The sequence below is a fragment of the Nicotiana tabacum genome, chromosome 9 (genome assembly GCF_000715075.1).
Source record: "Nicotiana tabacum cultivar K326 chromosome 9, ASM71507v2, whole genome shotgun sequence".
Classification (NCBI taxonomy): Eukaryota; Viridiplantae; Streptophyta; class Magnoliopsida; order Solanales; family Solanaceae; genus Nicotiana; species Nicotiana tabacum.
This window is the reverse complement of record NC_134088.1, coordinates 39946067-39966397: the sequence shown is the minus strand read 5'-3', so window position 1 is coordinate 39966397 and position 20331 is coordinate 39946067. Positions and strand designations below refer to the sequence as shown.

At 38.6% G+C, this 20331-nt stretch overlaps 1 protein-coding gene across 1 annotated transcript; it reads left to right on the top strand.

The window, feature by feature from the left end:
* The first annotated feature begins 19706 nt into the window (after positions 1 to 19706).
* LOC142163856 (uncharacterized) lies at positions 19707 to 20090 on the top strand. The gene has a single exon (XM_075221004.1). The coding sequence runs from the start codon at positions 19707 to 19709 to the stop codon at positions 20088 to 20090; it is 384 nt and encodes a 127-aa protein (XP_075077105.1).
* The last annotated feature ends 241 nt before the right edge of the window (positions 20091 to 20331 follow it).

Sequence of the window (20331 nt, the reverse complement as noted above, 5' to 3'; positions counted from 1 at the left end):
AAAATGCTCTTACGTCTCTCTAAAACTCTCAGAAAAACACCCCAAAATAAGCCCCAAAGCCTATTTATCAAAATGGGGTCGGGTTATGAAAAGAGGAAAATTAACCCTCCGAATTCAACTATGCGGTCGCACAATGGACCGCACAATTAGTGTGCGGGTCGCACAAATCAGTGCCCAAAACTGGGCTATTCTGGTCCATTCTGCGACTAGTTTGTGGTCGCATAACCATTTTGCGATCGCATAATGGTCGCAGAATTGGTCGCAGAATCGCATTCTGGCAGCCTTTGTTAATTTAGTCATAACTTCTTTTAGGAATGTCCAAATGATGAACGGTATGAAGCGTTGGAAACTAAACTCAAAGGGTTTTAATTTGATAGGTAATACACCATATTACTCTTCCTATCAAGAGAGGTATGATCATTTGAAGTTAGATAATGTGCGAACTCACTTAAAACTTTTATCCCATCATAAAAGTTTCAACTTGACTTAGCCTTGGGGCCCTTATTAGACCATAAACCATTCTTAATGTACCTCATACATGTATTATCATAATCAATTGATATAATTCATATAATAGTCCTTGTCTACATACAAAATAATATAATTAGCGCACATCGACTTTCTTAATAGCGCTTAAGTACTTCAAAATTTTTCGGGGTGTTACAGGCCCGGGTTGACTATTTGGTTGACTTTGAATATTTGATTAAACATTTGACCTTTATCATTTGGGTTTATTTCCTGGCATTATTTGATGTTTTTGAGTTGCTTTTGACTAGTTTCGAGCCGTTTGGAGGTCAATTTGCGCGGGATATCATTTCTAGAGTATTGTTTTGGCTTCTTAGAGGAAAGTAGCATATATAAACCTTGATTTGAGGGTAAATATCCCTCATAGCTATGATATTTAAGATGTGTTGGGTGTGACGCACGTTCAAGGTGACGGGCTTGTGTACGTGCACCGGGGTATTCATGATCTGGGTAGTCTTAGGCTATTATATGCCATGTTTTGCTATCATGCTGGTTTGATATCATATTTTTTCCATTTGTATGACTACGTGAGTTATTATTCATGCTAGAAATCATGCCTAGGCTACCTACTTAATTGTTTTAGACATGATAGGGAAATGTTAGCCATGTTTAGCTATTTTCCTTAGCTGTAGCCATACTATTCAGTCATGATGGTTACACTTGCATGTCATATCTCTGTCTCTTTACACTTTTGATATGTTGTTTCACATGTTATTGGTGTCCTTGTTCGTGACACCAATTTGAGTTATATTTGTGGAACATTGTGATACTCCACATTGTATAATTAGTTTATGTTTCTGTGAGATATGAGCCATTGAGACTTGAGCAGATTGATGACTGATGTGGGCCATAGAGTTGTGTTGTGAGTTATGTCAGATCGGGTTGCATGCCAAAATGAATTGATATTTGGATAGGGTTTCACGCTGCAACAGATTGAAATCTGGATCGGGTTACACACCGCAACAGATTAGTTTTTGGATCGATTTGCATGTCGCAACATGTTATATTGACTATTGATTAGCGCTTGGGCAGGATCCGCCCCTCCAGAGTCTGATATTACAATGAGTGCAGGCATAGAGATATATGTGCTTTGGTGAGGGGCATTTGTGCCGGCACCTGTACAATGGTGAGTGATTGTGTGTGTGATGGTGAATGGCATTTGAGCCAGGCACCTTGAGTGTGCTGAGAGTGAGTATACTTGATGATTTCACTATGATATTGTTGACTTGACATGTATATTTGATATGTAGGCATAGAGATATATTTTCCTCATGCTAGATGGCAATAAGATATTATTAACGTGACATCTGTACTTGGCATGTTGGCATAGAGTTGTATTTTTCTCATGCTAACTGGTAAATAAAAAGTCTTATCTGTTGTTGAAAGTTTGGAAAAATCATAGTTCTCTGATAAACTTATATTTTTAGTGACTTCGGTGAAAGATTTGGGATTTAACTGTTATACTTGTAAAGCATGTCTACTTTCTCGTATTTGTGATTGTGTTGAACATGATATCTTTTGAGTTATTTACTGTTACTGTCATCATTATATTCTGTGTTGTTGTTGATCCCTGGTGTTGGACACTAACCTTCTTCCGAGCTCGTCACTGCTTTCAACCTGAGGTTAGGTTTGTTACTTATTTAGTACATGGGGTCGGTTTTACTCAAACTACATTTCTGCACCTTGCATGTAGATCTTGGAGCTGATGCTGCTGCACATGGCGGGGGCTGGCATTGAGGATGTACCTGCTTTCTGGACATAGCTACCCTGTCCTTGGTATTTTTAAATTTGAATTCTTTTTGTGTATACTTCAAATAGATATTGTATTTATTTTCATACCAACTTTGTATATCTAAGTCTTAGTGGTTCATGACTTGTACTACCAGTCCTTAGGTTATGGTACATAGATTCAATTATTTCACTTGTTGTTCTCTTATTAGTTTTATTACCTAGCGAGTTGGATTAGGTGCCATCACAGTTAGGTGGATTTTTGGTTGTGACACCTAGGGTCGCCCCTCTCATGTTTCTCTCTTGATGGCGTACACGCAGGTTGTGAGAAACCAATGGATTTCTGGTTGATTGTGATATGGGACCTATGATATGAGCTATTGAGCATAAAGGTGGAAGCTTGGCCATTCGAGTGATCCTTTGTGTATATTCAAGCATTTACATGCATTATTCACGCATATCATCTACATACGATGGTTAATGCATTTTACATATGCACGACTTATTAGGGAATTGTTGGATACTTGAAGAGTGTCGGATTAATGTAAAAGGAGAGTTATCATCATACATTGAAATGTTAGACTCACAAACATGGTATTTGAAAATTGATACGGAATTGGATCATTGTTATGTACAGGATTTACATTCATGTATGAGTATTTGAGCTCAGTTACCACTCGGTGCATGTCTCTTTGCATGCAAAATTGGTGCAAGTTATGTTTGCTTGATATGTTTTATTGGCAAAGTTTGTTTGTTAACCCTATCCCCGTTGTGCACCTTTATTATTAATATCCGTTATTTTGCAATTGTCTTTCCTAGATACTTCTCTGTATTATACATGTTATTGAGTTGCATAGGTTATTCAAAGTGGGTATCTTTTTTACTTAAAACCTCGTCACTACTTCACTGAGGTTAGTCAGATACTTACTGAGCATATGTGATCGGTTGTACTCATACTACACTTTTGAACCTTGCGTGCAGATCTTGGAGCTGAGCTGTTGTGGATGACGAAGGCTAGCATCGAAGATGTACCTGTGTGCCAGATATAAGCTGCCACCTGTTCTTGGTAGTTTAGGAGTTGTACTTCTGTTTATGTATATTCAAACAGATGTTGTATTTATCCTTCGAACCAACTTTGTAAACATAAATCTTAGTGGCTCATGACTTGTACTATCATCTTTGGGGTATTTGTATCGATATTCATCTTCTTATTTCTTTTTATTGATGTTGACGATCAATTTTGGCCCTCCCTTTTTTCAATTAATTTACAAATGCTGGCTATTTAATTAAGTTATAAAGTATATTGAAATTATTTTAAAAGAATTATTCAAATCTTTTATCACATAATAATAATAATAATAATAATAATAATAATAATAATAATAATAATAATAATAATAATAATAATAATAATAATAGGTATTAACATTACCGTATTTTATAGTGGTAAAATTAATTTTAGGGAGTATGGTTATAAATCATATTTATTTTTAAAATCAATTAATCAATCGGCCATTTATATAATTTCCAAATATATCTATAAATTATTAATTCTTTCAAATATAAAAAGCTCACAAATATGTACATATACATAGTTCAGTAATAATATATTTTATTATGAATCATTATGACTAGGAAAGCTTAATTAAATTAATTTAAAATAGGTTAAAAATCTCAATAGCCTATGCTTGCAATTACTGAATTTCAAGTGAGGTGTTTGTATGTTTAATGCCCATTTCTCAGCCACTCCAGCCATGGAGCCCAAAGAAAATCGGCCCAATAAGCCACTGACCCTGTCCAAAATTCACCAGCCCAACTCCCCTCTTCCATCTCAGCATCCATGCCACTACGTGTGCACCAATCGTGGCTTGCCACATCATTCGTTCAGTCCCTTCACAAAAGAAACACAGCGATCAAAGCCAATGATTCTCCTTTCATCAAACGACCAACATTTTCCCCTTTTTATATCTATTTTTTATTTTTTCCAAATTTTCCTAACCCTCTAATCATCCTTGATCCAACGCCTCCTAGAAAATTCTTTAAACTATTTCTTTTTACCATAAATCCTAGCCATTGATCAAACCTGATCAATGACTCACCTTCACCCAACCATCAAACCCCCCCTTTTATTCCCAGGGTCGAACCCTAATCCCCCGCCCATAACCTCTGTAGACCACCACCTCCATTCTGTCTCACTCTCTCCTCTTTCACCGCATTACCCATTGAACCCTAGCTCCTACCACTAGACTACCGCCGATTTTCCTCTTCCCTTCTCTTTTCCCATCACCTCCCATCTCCCATTATATCACTCCTTCTTCTCATTTCATCACATCTCTGAAGATCATCAGAGATCTCAGAGCTCCTTCCATGATCTCTGTTGTCACCAATGCGGAGATCTCAAAGATACGGGGGACGCATGAGAAGATCCTTTCGAGACCAGTGGGTTTTATCGTCACCTTGGTTCAGAACCTATCAAGGCAGCAGAGATTCAACCTCCTCCTCCGGATCTGTGCCTAACGGCTCTCTCTCTATCACATCAATCTCTCAAAAAATGTGAGCTTTTTAATCTTCTATCACCTTTTCTTCTGCTTTTTTTCTTCTTCTTCAAAGACTGTCACTTTTGCATTTGAAAACTCTGGTTCAAATGGTTGAACCATTGACTCCGAGTATAAATACCGGAATGAATGACTTCAACCACTAAGATTTGAAACTCACTAACTCACCTTAAAATACTTTTAATCTCCTAGCTCTAACTTCTTCTTTTTTCTTTTGTTATTCTTTTCAAATTCGGTCGAGTTTGAGTTCTAGTTTTGATTTTGGGGATGAATCTTTGAAGATCTTGTTCTGGACCTAGTTTACTGCTCAACAGAAGGTCAATTACCTTTTTCACTTTCTTTTTTCTTTTTTATTCATATCCATTGATGCTGATACTTTAAGTCGAATACGTGTTGTAGAGATGTAGTGAAGAATTATTATGTGTAAATCATGTTTGGTTAATCTCATTAGGGCATCATGCGGTGCCTTTATGTTTTGTTCCATGTCTACATTAGGGTACTATAAAAGGATTCTTTTTTCTAAAAAACTATATGTTTGTAACGATACGATAGGCCACTTTGAGTTTGAGCTCTAGCATGTCGTTCAGCAGTTTGAGACCATGAGTAGCTTCACTACATGTATTATGACTTGCACATGTAGTTGGATTTAGATTTTTGGAAAGTTCATAGTTGATTTGGAAGAATAATTCTAAATTCAAAAGCTTTGAGTTGGAAGAGTTGATCAAGGTTTGACTTTTGAGTAAACGACCTCAGAATCAGGAATTGAATGTTCCTATAGGTTAATTTAGAGTGAAATTTGGTGTTATCAAATTCCGGGTTGTGTTTTGGGACCTTGGATAGGTTCATTTTATTGATTGGATCTTGTGCATGAAGTTTGGTTGTGATTTGAAAAGTCTAAGTGTAATTTGGACGCATTCAACGAAGTTTGGATAGTTGAAAGCTAAGAGAAGGGTTTGATCGTCGATTAATGGTTTTGATATTATTTGTCGCATTTCGAGCCTTTGAATAAGTTTGGATAAGGTATTGGGACTAGTTGGTGTGATTGAACGGGGTCCAGGGGGCTCGGGATGGTTTCAGACCAGATTTGGATGATTTGTTGTTACTGCTAGTTTCTGGTGTTGTTCTTCGCGGATGCGAAGGGATGCACTCATTTGCGAAGAAGGATTTGTGGCTGCTAGGAATTTGTGCTACACGTTTGCGATGGAGGTCTCGTATTCGCGAAGGTATGGGGCAGAAGTGCATCGCATTCGCGACAAGGGTGTCGCGTTCGCGTAGTTAAAGTTGGCGTGGAGACTTTGGCCTTCACACTCACATAGGAGTGGCCGTGTTCGCGAAGGGCCGGCTTGGTAAAGCATCGCGTTCACGAGCCTTCTATCATGTTCGCGAAGAAGGTTTTTGAAGCAAGATCTAGTTGTGCTTCGCGAACGCGAGGGACATGACGCGTTCGCAATGAAGGGTCGTCTGGGCAGAATATATGTTAGCCAAATTGGGTTTGGGTTTTGGCTAATTTCATCTCATTCTCTCATTTGGAGCCGATTTGGGGCGATCTGGAGGAGCCATTTTCATCACCTATCATGAGGTAAGTTATTCCCACTTGTTGTAAATTAAATACATGGATTATATATGGATTTGAACATGAAGATTTATAGAATTATGGGATTTTTGAAGAAAAATATAGAAATAATATTTTTGGATTTTGACCACTAAATTGGACATGGAATTGAGAATAAACTGCATATTTGAGTTTGTGGTGCTAAGGGTAATGTTTATCTTTGAACATATTCGAAATCCGGGCACGTGGTCCCATAGAGTTGACTTTGTTAACTTTTCGAGTAGAGTCGGGAATAATTATAAATTTTTAAATCATGAATATTGGAGTATATTTTGATTGGTTTTCATGTTGTTTGATTACTTTTGGATCGTTTGGCATCGGTTTGAGGTGTAAGAGAGGCGTCGGAGTTGGTTATTGGATTTTGGAGCGAGGTAAGTCTCCTATCTAACCTTGTGAGGGGAAAACTACCCTGTAGGTGTCAAATTGTTATTGCTAATAATTTTGGGTGCTATGACACTAGGTGACAAGAGTCTGTACGTAGCTAAAATCATATTTATGTCCGGGTAGACTTAGGACTTTATCATGCAATATTTATATTATTTGAACACAACTTGTTAGATTAGTTACTTAAATTTATAATTGAAATTTGATTAGGGATTATGTTAGGCCGGGCTTCATTACCCTGAGTTTTGGAGGAATCATTGATTGTTGGTCAAAAGTATGCTTTCTTTATGTGCCCATATTTTTGTTTTAATTGTTTGACCCATAATTCGAAGAGTTTCTTTATTCCTGTAGATCGGGTTGTACGCCTCGGGAATGCTATGAAATAGCATTATAGATTGAGCCATACGACCTCGATAATATATTTGAGATGCATCCATGGATTGGACCGTACGACCCCGACAGTGTATGTACACGACTATTATGGACCGGGTCGTACGACATAATTCAGGCGTAATGTCGCTAGGAGTATGAATACTCATGAGTTTTCCATTCTGATTTGAGACTTGGAATTTACATGATATTTCTTATCTGTTTGAGATAGCACATGATATTTGAGAAAATTCATACTGTCATTATGTTGGAGGATTATGTTAGTTACAGTTCTTACCTCATTATTATCGTTGTGTTTCATGGATATTTATAATTTATTATACTGATTTATTGGACTACTAGGTACATATTGATTTACGTACTCATGCTACACTTGTGCACTGATTGTGTAGGTACTTTTGGTGGTCAATTGGGCGCAGGGGCGCAGCCGTTGAGGGGACTTTATGGTGAGTTGCATTCCCTATTATGATCCGCAGCACACGGAGTCTCCATCATATTTGTCATATAAACTTCTATTTGTCATGTCTATTTTACATTCCAGATAGAAGTTTTATTAGTATTTTACTTCATAGTAGATGCTCATGCACTTGTGACATTAGGTATTGGGGATTTAGAATTTTTCTCTTGATTGTATTCCTCTATGAGTTTTTGGTTTATATTTTTGCCTATTCGAACATTTAAAATAATAATATCTATATTTTCTATAAAAATGAGTTATTTTCACTCCTTATTTATTTAATTATTTCGAAATGCATTTTGGATTAACTATTAGTATGTTGATATAATTGTTGGCTTGCCTAATGATAGCGTTGGGCGCCATCACGGCCCATAGTGAGATTTGGGTTGTGACAGTTTGGTATCAGAGCACTAGGTTCACTTAGTTCTCACGAGTCATGATAAAGTCTAGTAGAGTCTTGCAGATCGATAAGGAGGTGTCTGTACTTATCTTCGAGAGGCTACAGGGCTATTAGGAGAACTTCCCTTCTTGATTCCTCGTCGTGCGACTTGATTTCATTGAAGCTTATGTCTTTATTTTCTTCCTACTCATTCTTACGCGATGTCAAGCATTCGGTATCAGTTGGGCACCTACAAGTTGTGGAGATGCTATAGATATGGTGCAGGATGTCTTTCCCTGCATATGTAGGTGGATTATTATCGTCTCCTTGTGGAGGGGTGTTCTATCGTTTCAGCCTAGTGTTTGTGTTGCCCATGGTTTCGAGGTTATATATATTGTATTGTGATGATCATGCATTGTTATCGCGCAATGTTAGTGTGAATGGTAGGATGCATGCTTATGTGTCACGACAGTGAATGATTCGAGGTGAGGATTATTTAGTTCATGATCGGGAGATTTCGGTATTTAAATCTAGCGGAGGAGAGGCAAGTGGACTATGTATATTCAGGTTTTGGTTGGCAGAGTGGCTAGACTTGATATTTTCGAACTTGGTGGAGTTCTTGTTTGTGTTGTGGTGTTGTCATCCTTGTTTGAGAGCATTAAGGATTGTCGGTATGATGGTTTTCATTTATTTGTCCTTGGGGCATAGTGTTGTGAAGTAGTACCTAAGAAGCGATTATCAGAGATGGCGGTATGTGGCGGTTTTAGAGTCAAATAGGTGTCTCGATTGCCGATGGTTTGAGGGAGATAATCCTCGAGGAGGCTCGGAGGATGTGATATTTTATTTGTTTGTGCGTTACAGAGATGGATCATGATTCGAGACAACATTTTTAGCACCGAAGGATGAGAAGGGACATGGTAGGCAGAAGACTAAGTCTATGTATTTCATTTGAGATGGTGGCTTCCATACTTAGGAAGTTTGAATATGACGGAAATGAGTTTTCTTGGAATGTAGAGGGATGTGAATGCTTGATTGTCATTTTGGTATGCAATACAACTTTGAGTTTCAAATGTATTATTGGACCTTTAGTTGATGTTAATGGAATGAATGGATTCTTACGGCTAGCGGGTGAGTGTGGACCCAAGAGAATTAACTGATTTCATAGTAGATGTAAATATGGCAATGTTGTTGGGGGATGTCGGTATGAGGTTACACATGTGGGCTATCTCCTGTGAGAAGGTTAGGGATCTCATGATTCCTAATAAAGTTCTTATGAAGAGTTCTACTTTCTATCCAACATGGAGCATGTACTACAACGTGGTCTTGGATCGCTTGAAGAAGATGGTCCAACTCTCAGGAGGTTGAATGTGCGTTTGGGGCTGACAAATCGCGGTGTGTTATGATTAGTACAACAAGAGCTTGCAAAAAATTTGGTTACGTAATGGGGTGAGATCATGGTGGCTAGGAGGAGAAGTCATTGTGGGTCTTTGGATTTTGTAATTGTGGCTTGAAGCTAAGTGGGGGAGCCTACCGTCGATGGTTGGGTCATACGGTTATGTACCTTTGTAGTTTCCGGTTAACGGTACGTTGGTGGACAAGCTATGACCGAGTAAGATAACATTAGGGGTAATTCGAGCAGGGAATTTGATGAATATCTGCTATATTTCGCCTTATCCACTCATGTGAAGATTTTGGATGACTCTAACTTTACGCCTCTTTGTGAATGTGATGTGCAAGGGAAAGGATTCATTCAGTTTCTTCTTCTGGAGTATTTGTGTGCTAACAAAACACTACTTGTTTGGTTATATACTCGGGACCAGGTCAGGGTGGGCGACTCTTAGTAATGGTTCTAGTGGATTCGAGATTTAAGGTGTGGTGCTTAAGGATTTTAGGGTTCGTTATGTGTGGACAAGGATTGTGTTTTTCAGTACAATGTGAAGGGCACTGGGAGTATTTCTATGTTGTCATCGGGTCTGCAGAGCAGTGTTAGAGAGGTAGAAGAAATAACTTCATATTCACAGAAATTCTCCTCGGGATGTGTGTATTAGTCGGAGATACTATTGAGTACTGACGAGAGTATAAAGTCGCTTATGGGTATTTATGCAATGTGGTCGTGCGGATTTGGGGTCACTCGGGATGAGTGTTGATTGAGGACCGTTGTGTGCTGGGAAGGAGGGCTATTAATTCTGAAGGCAAGTCAAGAGAAAACTGAGGAGTTGAGTTAGTTTAGCAGTGGTTTTGGATTGGCAGGTAAGAGGAATGATCATTTCCTTTGGTGCGATAAGGCTATACAGTGTTCTGTGGCTATACTTGAGGGCTTGGCAGTCTCTGTAATTTTGTTGTTTTGATGGGATACAATCCTGATGATTTGGTTATGTGCAAATGGGTCCCGAAGAGTTATGACGGTCTTGGCCACGACTTGAGGTATGCGTCTTTTGCGGTTATAGGAAGTTCGTTGTGTGTTGCGATTCTTCTTCTGAAATGAGTTAAGTGAAAGATTTATAGCCAATGAATTATTTATTCTACTGGTGGTTCAGGAGTTCTGATGAAATTCTTATACTCTCGCGTAATAGCATGATAGGTGCAGTGAGCTGTCTGGAATTGGAATTTGAGGACAAAGATTGTGGTTTAGTTTTGACAGAAATGTCACGAGCTCGGAGAAAACGGGAGAGGTTTAAGGTGTTTAGAGTATGCTGGCACTATTTTTCGGGCAGCCTGAGGATGGTCTATTTTGTAGAAGAAGTATTGGGTATTGATTTGCGAATGCTTGACTAGCACTACAGAAATAGCATGGTTTGTGGCCATTGATAATCAGATTTTGTTGCATGGTGTGGAAGGTTTTGGGAGTATCCACCATGGGATGATTATGTAGGTGTGACGTATCGGTCATTTAAGTAGTACAGATTGGGGTAATGTACAAAGATTTTAGTATTGTCGCGGATTATAGAGCTTATGTTTGAGAAACACACTATCCTTGCAGTTTCAAACTGTGAAAGTTTATTTCGGATTTGATGGTTGATCGTATGTGTCGGGGATAGGGTCATTGTGGATCTTTGGAAGGTTATTGATATGTTTTAGGGTAATCAGAATCGACTTTGAGGCCAATGGGTAGGCCTAATGGGGATGTATATTCTACATTAGATTAGATATGCTTATTTAGCATAGCATTCCTCATGGATGAGTTTTGGGCGTGGTGGATGTTATTCCTTCGCTCGTCTATTTCATGTGTTACTCTTTTATACCATGTGGGTTGTGAGATGGCTGGATTATTCACACATATGTGTGATCCATTGTATCTTATGGTATTATATGAGCGAGATGGCTCTCAAGATGTTGCTTGTTTAATGTACCTTAGTCGTGCTTGGCTTTTGTAGCGCATGACGCTATCCGTTTTCCCAGGGTTATGTTTATGCGCTTGGTGTGCTTGTGGTTGAAACACGTGTCTTTAGTAGGTATGAGCATTTTGGCTCGATGGGATTTCCTTACTGATCATCATGTGTGGATCGGGTGGCATGCCGCAACAGTAAGGTGTTGAGTATGGTTCCTTATACTTATTTTTATGTGTTTTGTTTCTAATCTTTGAGATAGGTTCATAGCTTTGGTATGTTTGATTATTTCATTACGTGGGTTGGATAGTTCTGTACCTAAGTTCATTTTTCCTTATTGGTCATATTTGAGTGGTGGCTTGTTGGCATATTGACGGCGTCATATGAGATTTCAGATAGTGTTTGAGGTGGCTTATTACCCGAGCGGCTTGTACTGGGTAATACAAGGTTGTTGGACCTGAAATTAGTGCAATCGGATTTATATAATGTATACTGGAAGGGAGAGACTCCATGAGTTATTGATTTGGCGGGTGGTTATAAATTTTTACACATCTCTTTCATCGTTGCAGTATTGCGAGGGTTGGAACAGGGCTTGTATATGTTATGAGGTACATTATGGGCATCGATTTCGTAAATTTGCAGCTATTATGGTTGGAGGATGTTACTAAGGGCAAATGAATTGTGCGATGCATTATATGATTATAACATGTGTGTATGATCGTGTTTCGTTATAGCTTGAGGGATTGATGCGGTGTTCGTATGTTAGAATCGGGTCTCATAGAGAATTTTGGATGTTGGAATTTGGTTCTAAGGCTTGTTAGCTAAGGTTATAGGGAGGATCTTCAGTCTGGGTTGAGCTAATGTGCACATATGGATTGTGGTGGAACGGGTAGGTGCACGAGGTGTTGAATAGTGATTTTGGGCAACTATGAAACAGTTCTTGGCACGTTCGAGGATGAATGTATGTTTAAGTGGGGGAGAATATAACGACCTGATTGGTCATTTTGAGCTCTAGCATGTCGTTTGGTGGTTTAAGACCTTGAGTAGCTTTACTACATGTATTATGACTTGCACGTGTAATCAGATTATATTTTCGGGAAGTTCGGAGTTGATTTGGAAGAATAATTCTCAATTTGGAAGCTTTAAGTTGGAAGAGTTGACCAAGGTTTGACTTTTGATTAAACGACCTCGAAATCGGTATTTGAAGGTTTGTATAGGTTTGTAAGGTGATTTCGGATCAGGCGTACTTATGGGTTAAGTATCGGATGGTCCGGGAGTGATTCGGTTCTTATTATTGGAAGTTTGTATTTTTGAAAGTTTGAAATTGCTAAGTTTGATTTAGGTTGTACTTCGGTGTTATCGGACTCCGGATGGTGTTTCGGGACCTTGGATAGATTCATTTTATTGATTGGAACTTGCGCGTGAAGTTTGGTTGTGATCCGGAATGTCTAAGTGTGATTCGAACGCATTCGACGAAGTTTGAATGTATGAAAGTTAAGAGAAGGTTTTGATTGTCGATTCATGGTTTTGATGTTATTCATGGCGGTCGAGCCTTTGGATAAGTTTGGATGAGGTATTGGGACTGTTTCTTAGTGTTGTTCTTCGCGAATGCGAAGGGATGCACGCATTTGCGAAGAAGAATTTGTGGCTGCTGGGAATTTTTGCTACGCGTTCGCGAAGGTATGGGGAAGAATTACATCGCGTTCGCATTCGCGTTCGCATAGGTGAAGCTGGCCTGGAGACTTTGGCCTTCGCGTTCGCATAGGAGTGGCCGCATTCGCGAAGGGCGGGCTTGGTAAAGCATCGCGTTCGCGAGCCTTGTATCACATTCGCGAAGAAGGTTTTTGGAGCAGGAGCTGGTTGTGCTTCGCAAACACGAGGGACATGCCGCATTCGTGATGAAGGGTCATCTGGGTAGCATATATGTTAGCCAAATTGGGTTTTGGCTAATTTCATCTCCTTCTCTCATTTGGAGCCGATTTTGGGAGATTTGGAGGAGCCATTTTCCTCACCTATCATGAGATAAGTAATTTGCCACTTGTTGTAAGTTAAATACATGGATTATACATGGATTTGAACATGCAAATTTGTACAAATTGTGGGATTTTTTAAGAAAACCCTAGGAATGGTATTTTTGGATTTTGACCATGGAATTGGGAATAAATTATATATTTGAGTTCGTGGTGCTATAGGTAATGTTTATCTTCAAATATTTTGTAATTCGGGCACGTGGGCCCGGGGTTGACTTTGTTGACTTTTCAAATATAGTTAGGAATTGTTATAAATTATTAAATCACAAGTATTGAGTATATTTTGATTGGTTTGCATGTTGTTTGATTAGTTTCGGATCGTTTGGCATCAGTTAGAGGTATTAGAGAGGTATTGGAGCTAGTTATCAGATTTCGGAGCGTGGTAAGTCTCATGTCTAACCTTGTGAGGGGGAAACTATCCTGTAGATGTTAAATTATTATTCCTACTAGTTGTGGGTGCTACGTACGCACGATGTGAACAGAGTCCGTATGTAGCTAAAATCATGTTTATGTCCGGGTAGACTTAGGACTTTATCATGCAATATTTATATTATTTGAACTCAACTAGTTAGTTTAATTACTTAAATTTATAATTGAAATTTAATTAGGGATTATGTTAGGCTGAGCTTCATTAGCTTGAGTTTTGATGGAATACTTGATTGTTGGTAAAAAGTATGCTTTCTTTATGTGCCCATCTTTGTGTTGTAATTGTTTGACCCGTAGTTTGAAGATTTTCTCTATTCCTGTGGATCAGGTCGTACGCCTCGCCAGTGCTATGAAATAGAATTATGGATCGGGTCATACGACCTCGGGCGGTATATTTGAGATGCACCCATGGATCGGGCCTTACGAACTCTGCAGTGTATGTACACGACTATTATGGATCGGGTCGTATGACCTCGGTATAATTCGTGCCTAATGTCGCTAGGAGTCTGAATACTCATGAGATTTCCCTTCTGATTTGAGACATGTCATTTACATGATATTTCTTATCTATTTGAGATAGCACATGATATTTGAGAAAATTCATACTTTCATTATGTTGGAAGATTATGTTAATTACAATTCTTACCTCATTATTACCGTTGTGTTTCATGTCTATTTATAATTTATTGTACTGATTTATTGGACCACTAGTAAGTATCGATGTCGACTCCTCGTCACTACTTCTCCTGGGTTAGGCTAGATACTTACTGGGTAGGCATTGATTTACATACTCATGCTACACTTATGCACTGATTATGCAGGTACTTTTGAGGGTCATTTGGGCGCATGGGCGTAGCTATTGAGGAGACTTTATGGTGAATTGCATTCTCTGTTACAATCCGCAGCACGCGGAGTCTCCATCATATTCATTTATTTTTCCATTTCTATTTTACATTAGAGAGATGTTGTATTAGTATTATATCTCCTAGTAGATGCTCATGCACTTGAGACACCAGGTTTTGGGGATTTAGAATTTTTCTCTTGATTGTATTCCTCTATGATTTTCTGGTTTATATTTTTTCCTTATTTGAATATTTAAAATAATAATATCTATATTTTCTATAAAAAAAAAACTAGCGATTTCCACTCCTTATTTCTTTAATTATTTCAAATGCATTTTGGATTAACTATTAATGTGTTGATATACTTGTGGCTTGCCTAATGATTGCGTTGAGCGCCATCGCGGCCTATAGTGGGACTTGGGTCGTGACAATGTTAAGGTTTAGAGACTTAGGTAGTAACAGTCATTTGTCAACAGATTCCGTTCTCAATACTTATGTAGATATCATGCCTTAGGAAATTGAAGGTTTATTGACTCTTTTCATAATATTATGTTATCAAATAAATATCATTTATTAGGTTCTGTTTCTTGAAGGTTTAAAGTCATAACAATAGGTTCAGAGATAGACATCATTCTAACAAGCATGTGTATGAGAAAATGTGAATGAGTATAACATGCATTAGTCAATTCTCCTAGTTATCAAGGAATCATGTATTTAACTCTGTATGCCATGAATCTCTGTGTGAATCAACTTGAAGGTCGACAATGATCCATGTTCCTGTCTCACTTGTTACTTAATTTCTTGCAATAGGGTGATTCATGAAGTGAATAAGACTTTACATTATCTATCAAGGATGAGGTACCCATGGCTGTCCAGAATTCCTCCTTTATGGTCAGATATGATCAGCTTATTTGAAGGTTACAAACCATATGTGGGGACTAAGAGAGTTACATGACAGCTTCCTTATGAAGGGTGGTTCAAATGCAATACTGATGGTGCATCAAGAGGCAATCCTGGACCAAGCTCATATGGGTTTTGTGTTCCAGATCATGCTGGCGATTTGGTGTTTGCGAAAGCAAAGGAGATAGGAGAGACAACTAACATAGTGGTATAAGCAAAGGAAGTTGTGGAGTGATTGGCATACTGTGTGGGAAGGCAGCTACATCCACTGATTATGGAGACTGATTCCTTAGTAATGAGGAAGATAATTGATGGCGAATGGGCAACTCCTTGGTATATAGGTGCTGAAGTAAGGAAGATCAAGAATATAAAGAATAACTACAATGTTGTCTTTCAGCATGTACTAAGGGAAGGGAACAGTGTTGCCGATTTTTTTGCTAACCTAGCTTTCACTTTTGCAGGTACACACACATTTCAGTCGTTTAATAAATTACCAATTACAGCAAAAAAACTGATCAACATGGACAAATCACAAATGCCTAACCTTCGGATTAGGATTGTGAAGAGAATAGAACCTGACTAATGAGATCAATTTATAAAACCTTGCCTTGTCTCTTAAAAATTATATTATCTCAACAGTACATGCAAGATGTTAAAAGAAAAAAAAGTAGGCTAGTAAAACTCCACCAACTAGCCTTCCTAAACATGCGGTTGCTCTCATTTGTATGATGTACAAATTTGTTTGGTTATAGTTATAGCTAGCATTGCACAACACCAAACTATAGGGATTCTGTTGCCCCTCCACTGGGCTTACATACTCCAGGCTAGAAGGGTGTAGATGCTTGACTAGTGTTGACTGTAATATGCCAACAAGCTATAGTAAATGTCCTCAGAAAACGGCAATAGCATGGACTAAGTTATGAATGTAGAATTTGATCTCTATATATATAATACCGGAAGGAGGCCATGTTATGAATAAGCCTCTTTAGAGATCACGTCTATAGATTCTGTCACTTATGAGATGAAGCAGAATTGGAGTTGATTGGTAAACATTTTTTTAAAAAAAGAAAAATCCTTTATATTGGTTGGATATTTAGGATCTGGAATGATGGAATGAATAAATGTCTCCTCTTCTCTCTTTGCATTTGCTGAAAATCAAGCATGAATAAGCCTTCTTGATAGGTTACATATCCCTGTTATATTTTTAAGATCTAACAAACCTAATGATAAGAACTAGATAAGGAACTTGTTACACATCCTCAAGTACTTAAAGAACAACAAGTCTCAGTTCGGGGACGTGGTTCAACTCTTCAGAGTCAAAGGAATAACAGAGGAAACAGATGGCCACCAGTTCCCATGGTGACCGTACCCAGTCAACTCCCCACAGTTGTAAAATTGTTGCCTACACACGCAACAGTGCAAAATTAGTGCAGCAGTCAACTTTATGGGGAATGCCCTTTACCTAACTTGCTTGCATCATTCAAGTGATGTCACAAATGAGTTATTAACATCAAGCAAAGGTAAAACAAAATACTTGCACATTTAAGAACAGATCAAGCATTTTCTCTCAAGTCTGTGCCAATCTTGCAAGTGATTCTCGAGGGCATCAAGAACAAAGAACAACATAACGAAGGACCAGTTTTATGTATTGAGTCGTTACATGTCCCTAGTTGTGTTGCACTTTTGTTAAAGAACTTTATTTGTAATTCCTACTTAGCTTAGTTAGAAGCATTGTGTAGGAAATCTTTGTAAAATCATAAGCCTTGTGTTTGTGTCTTGGCTAAAGTTAGTCGAGTTGTAAGTCTTTGTAATAGTGTTATTACAAAGTGACTTGTAATAGAGTTGTTACAAGTTAGTGAGGGATTAGGAGGTTAATTCCTAGGTTACAATAGGTTGTCATCTAAAGTTTGCTCAATAGTGAAGTTGAAATCCTACAAGGGTAGGTCGTGATTTTTAATCCCATGAGCTGGGAGTTTTCCATGTAAAACTTCTTTGTGTCATTTACCTACTGCAGTGTGCGTGTGTTCTGTGGGAACTAATAGAGAACCTGGTTCTCTATATAGTTTGGTGGACCCTTAAATTCTAACAATTAGTATAAGAGAAGGTTCTTTCTATCAGGCTAATACCTAGAAAGGATCCCCATGGCTGCTCCACCAAATTTTGAAGAAGGTCAATCTACCTACAGGCCACCAAGATTCAATGGCCAATACTATGGATGGTGGAAGACAAGGATGCACCACTTCATCATGGCTGAAGACTCAGAGCTCTGGGACGTCATATGCGATAGACCCTTTGTCCCTACAAAAACCAGTAGTGACCCAGCAATAACAGTTCCCAAAACAAGAAAAGAATTCAATGATGTTGATCGCAAGGCCATAGAGAAGAACTTTCGAGCAAAGAAAGGTTTTGTCTATGGTATTGGACCAGACAAATACAACTGGATTTATGCCTGCCAATCTGCTAAAGAGATCTGGGAAGCTCTCCAAATAGCACATGAAGGGACAACCCAAGTTAAGCAATCAAAGATTGACATGCTTACCACAGAATACGAGCTTTTCAGGATGAAAGACGATGAGTCCATCCAGGACATGCATACTCGGTTCACCTCCATCATCAATGAGCTTCATTCTCTGGGAGAAATCATTCCAAGGAACAAACTTGTCAGGAAAATACTCAGTGTTTTACCCAGTTCCTGGGAAAGCAAAGTGAATGTTATCACAGACGCAAAGGATTTGCAGAAGCTAACCATTGATAAACTTGTTGGTAATCTAAAAACTTATGAAATGAAGAAGAAGAAGAAGGATAATGAGAAAAGAGAGCCCAAAAGGGAGAAGAACCTGGTCCTCAAAACGGACAACAATGATTCAGGTAGCGAAGATGCTGATATGGCTTACCATACAAAAAGATTCCAGAAAATGGTTCGTAGGAAATAGAGGCATTTCCAAAAGGGGCAGTTCCAGCAAGCCAAAAGGTTATGACCTATGTCATAAGTGTGGTAAGCCAGGACATTTTATCAAGGATTGTCCTCTCCTCAAGCAAGATACCCGGTTCCTGACAAACGTTTCAAGAGGAAATATATCGCTGACAATGTTGTGAAACAAGCTCTTGCTTCATGGGGAGACTCCTCCAGTGAATCTAAAGAAGATAATGATTAAGGTGACAGTTCCATGATAGCAGAAAGTGAAGCAATTGAGTATGATTCCATTTTTGCCTTGATGTCTCAGTCTGATGATGATGAAGATGATGACGACGATGATGAGGTAAACTTTCTGGATGTTCAAAGAAATCTGAAGTCTTATTCTCCTAAAAAACTCATATGTTTGGTAAATGTTTTAATGGATACATACCACAGTCTTATAAATGATAAAAATGCATTAACTGTGGAATTAGGAGAAGCAGAACAATCGAGAGATGACCTAGTAATCGTTGTGGTAGATTTAAAAGAAACCATTGAAAGTCTGAAGAAAGAAAAAGATGTTTTAACTAAAAAGATTGCTAACTTAGATCTTGAGAGGGATGACCTACTAGCAATAGTAGTGGATCTGAATGATAAAATTGAGGAACTGAAAGGAGAAGGTAGGCTTGAAATTCTTCACAAGGGAAAGGAAGTTGCTAATGAAACACATCTTACGCTTGAAGATGAGTTGAAAACAGTGAAGTCTAGTCTGTGTGCTGAACTTGAAAAGAAAAAATAACTTCAGGATGAACTAGGAAGAGTCAAGAGTGATCTTGAAAAATCACTCAAGTGGACCTGGTCCTCTGATGCTATCACTGCCATGTACATAAACAATGGGGGAAACAGGCAGGGAATCGGGTTCTAAAGGGAAAAGACTCCCTACAACCCTCATAGCAAGTATGTTACTATACCCGACAATTAGCTCTGCACTCACTGTGGTAACACTGGGAACTTTAAGGAAAACTGTAAGGCTAGGGTTCAGTCTAAACAGAAAAACAAAGTTTTTGCCAAGAAAGTAACTACTGCTAAAGAACTTGGTCTCTCATATAAAAAACGCATGATGCCTGCTTGGACCAAAAAAACTTTCATTCACCCTTTTCCTCACTACAAGGGATCCAAACTTGTTTGGGTTCCTAAATCTAACCCGTAATTTCCTTATACAGGTAGCAGTGAAGGGGAGCAGCCAATAATGGTACATGGATAGTGGCTGCTCAAAGTACATGACTGGAAACATATTCGATTTTCTTTCACTGAAGGCCCTGCAAGGAGGGAGTGTATACTTTGGAAATGGAAAAAAGGTATACATTCTGGGAGTTAGAAGCATTGGGAAGTCGCTCTCTCACTCTATTGAAAATTTGTATTATGTCAACGGATTGAAGTACAGCTTGTTGAGTATCTCTCAAATCTATGACAAGGGGAATAAGGTGGAGTTTGTGTCAAAGATATGCACAGTCACAAATCTTGTGACTGGAGAAATGGTGTTAGTGGCCAAGAGATACAAAAACATCTATGTTGCTGATTTTGATTCCCTGCAGAGTGGTGATCTCAGTTGTCTAAGTGTTGTTGATGATGATGCTTAGTTATGGCACAGAAGGTTGGGGCATGCAAGCTTTTCATTGCTGAACAAACTAGTACAGAAGGACCTGGTTCGTGGTCTGCCCAAGTCAAGCTTCAAGGATCATAATGTGTGTCATGCATGTGCAAAAGGAAAGCATGTCAAATCCTAGTTCAAGCCCAAAAAGGAAGTTAGTACCTCAAGGCCACTTGATCTTCTTCATATGGTTCTATGTGGACTTATGAGGGTGCCAAGCAGAGGAGGAA

Excerpts from the sequence above, each read along its gene's own strand:
- LOC142163856 (XM_075221004.1), top strand. The coding sequence starts at position 19,707 with ATGGATAGTGGCTGCTCAAAGTACATGACTGGAAACATATTCGATTTT.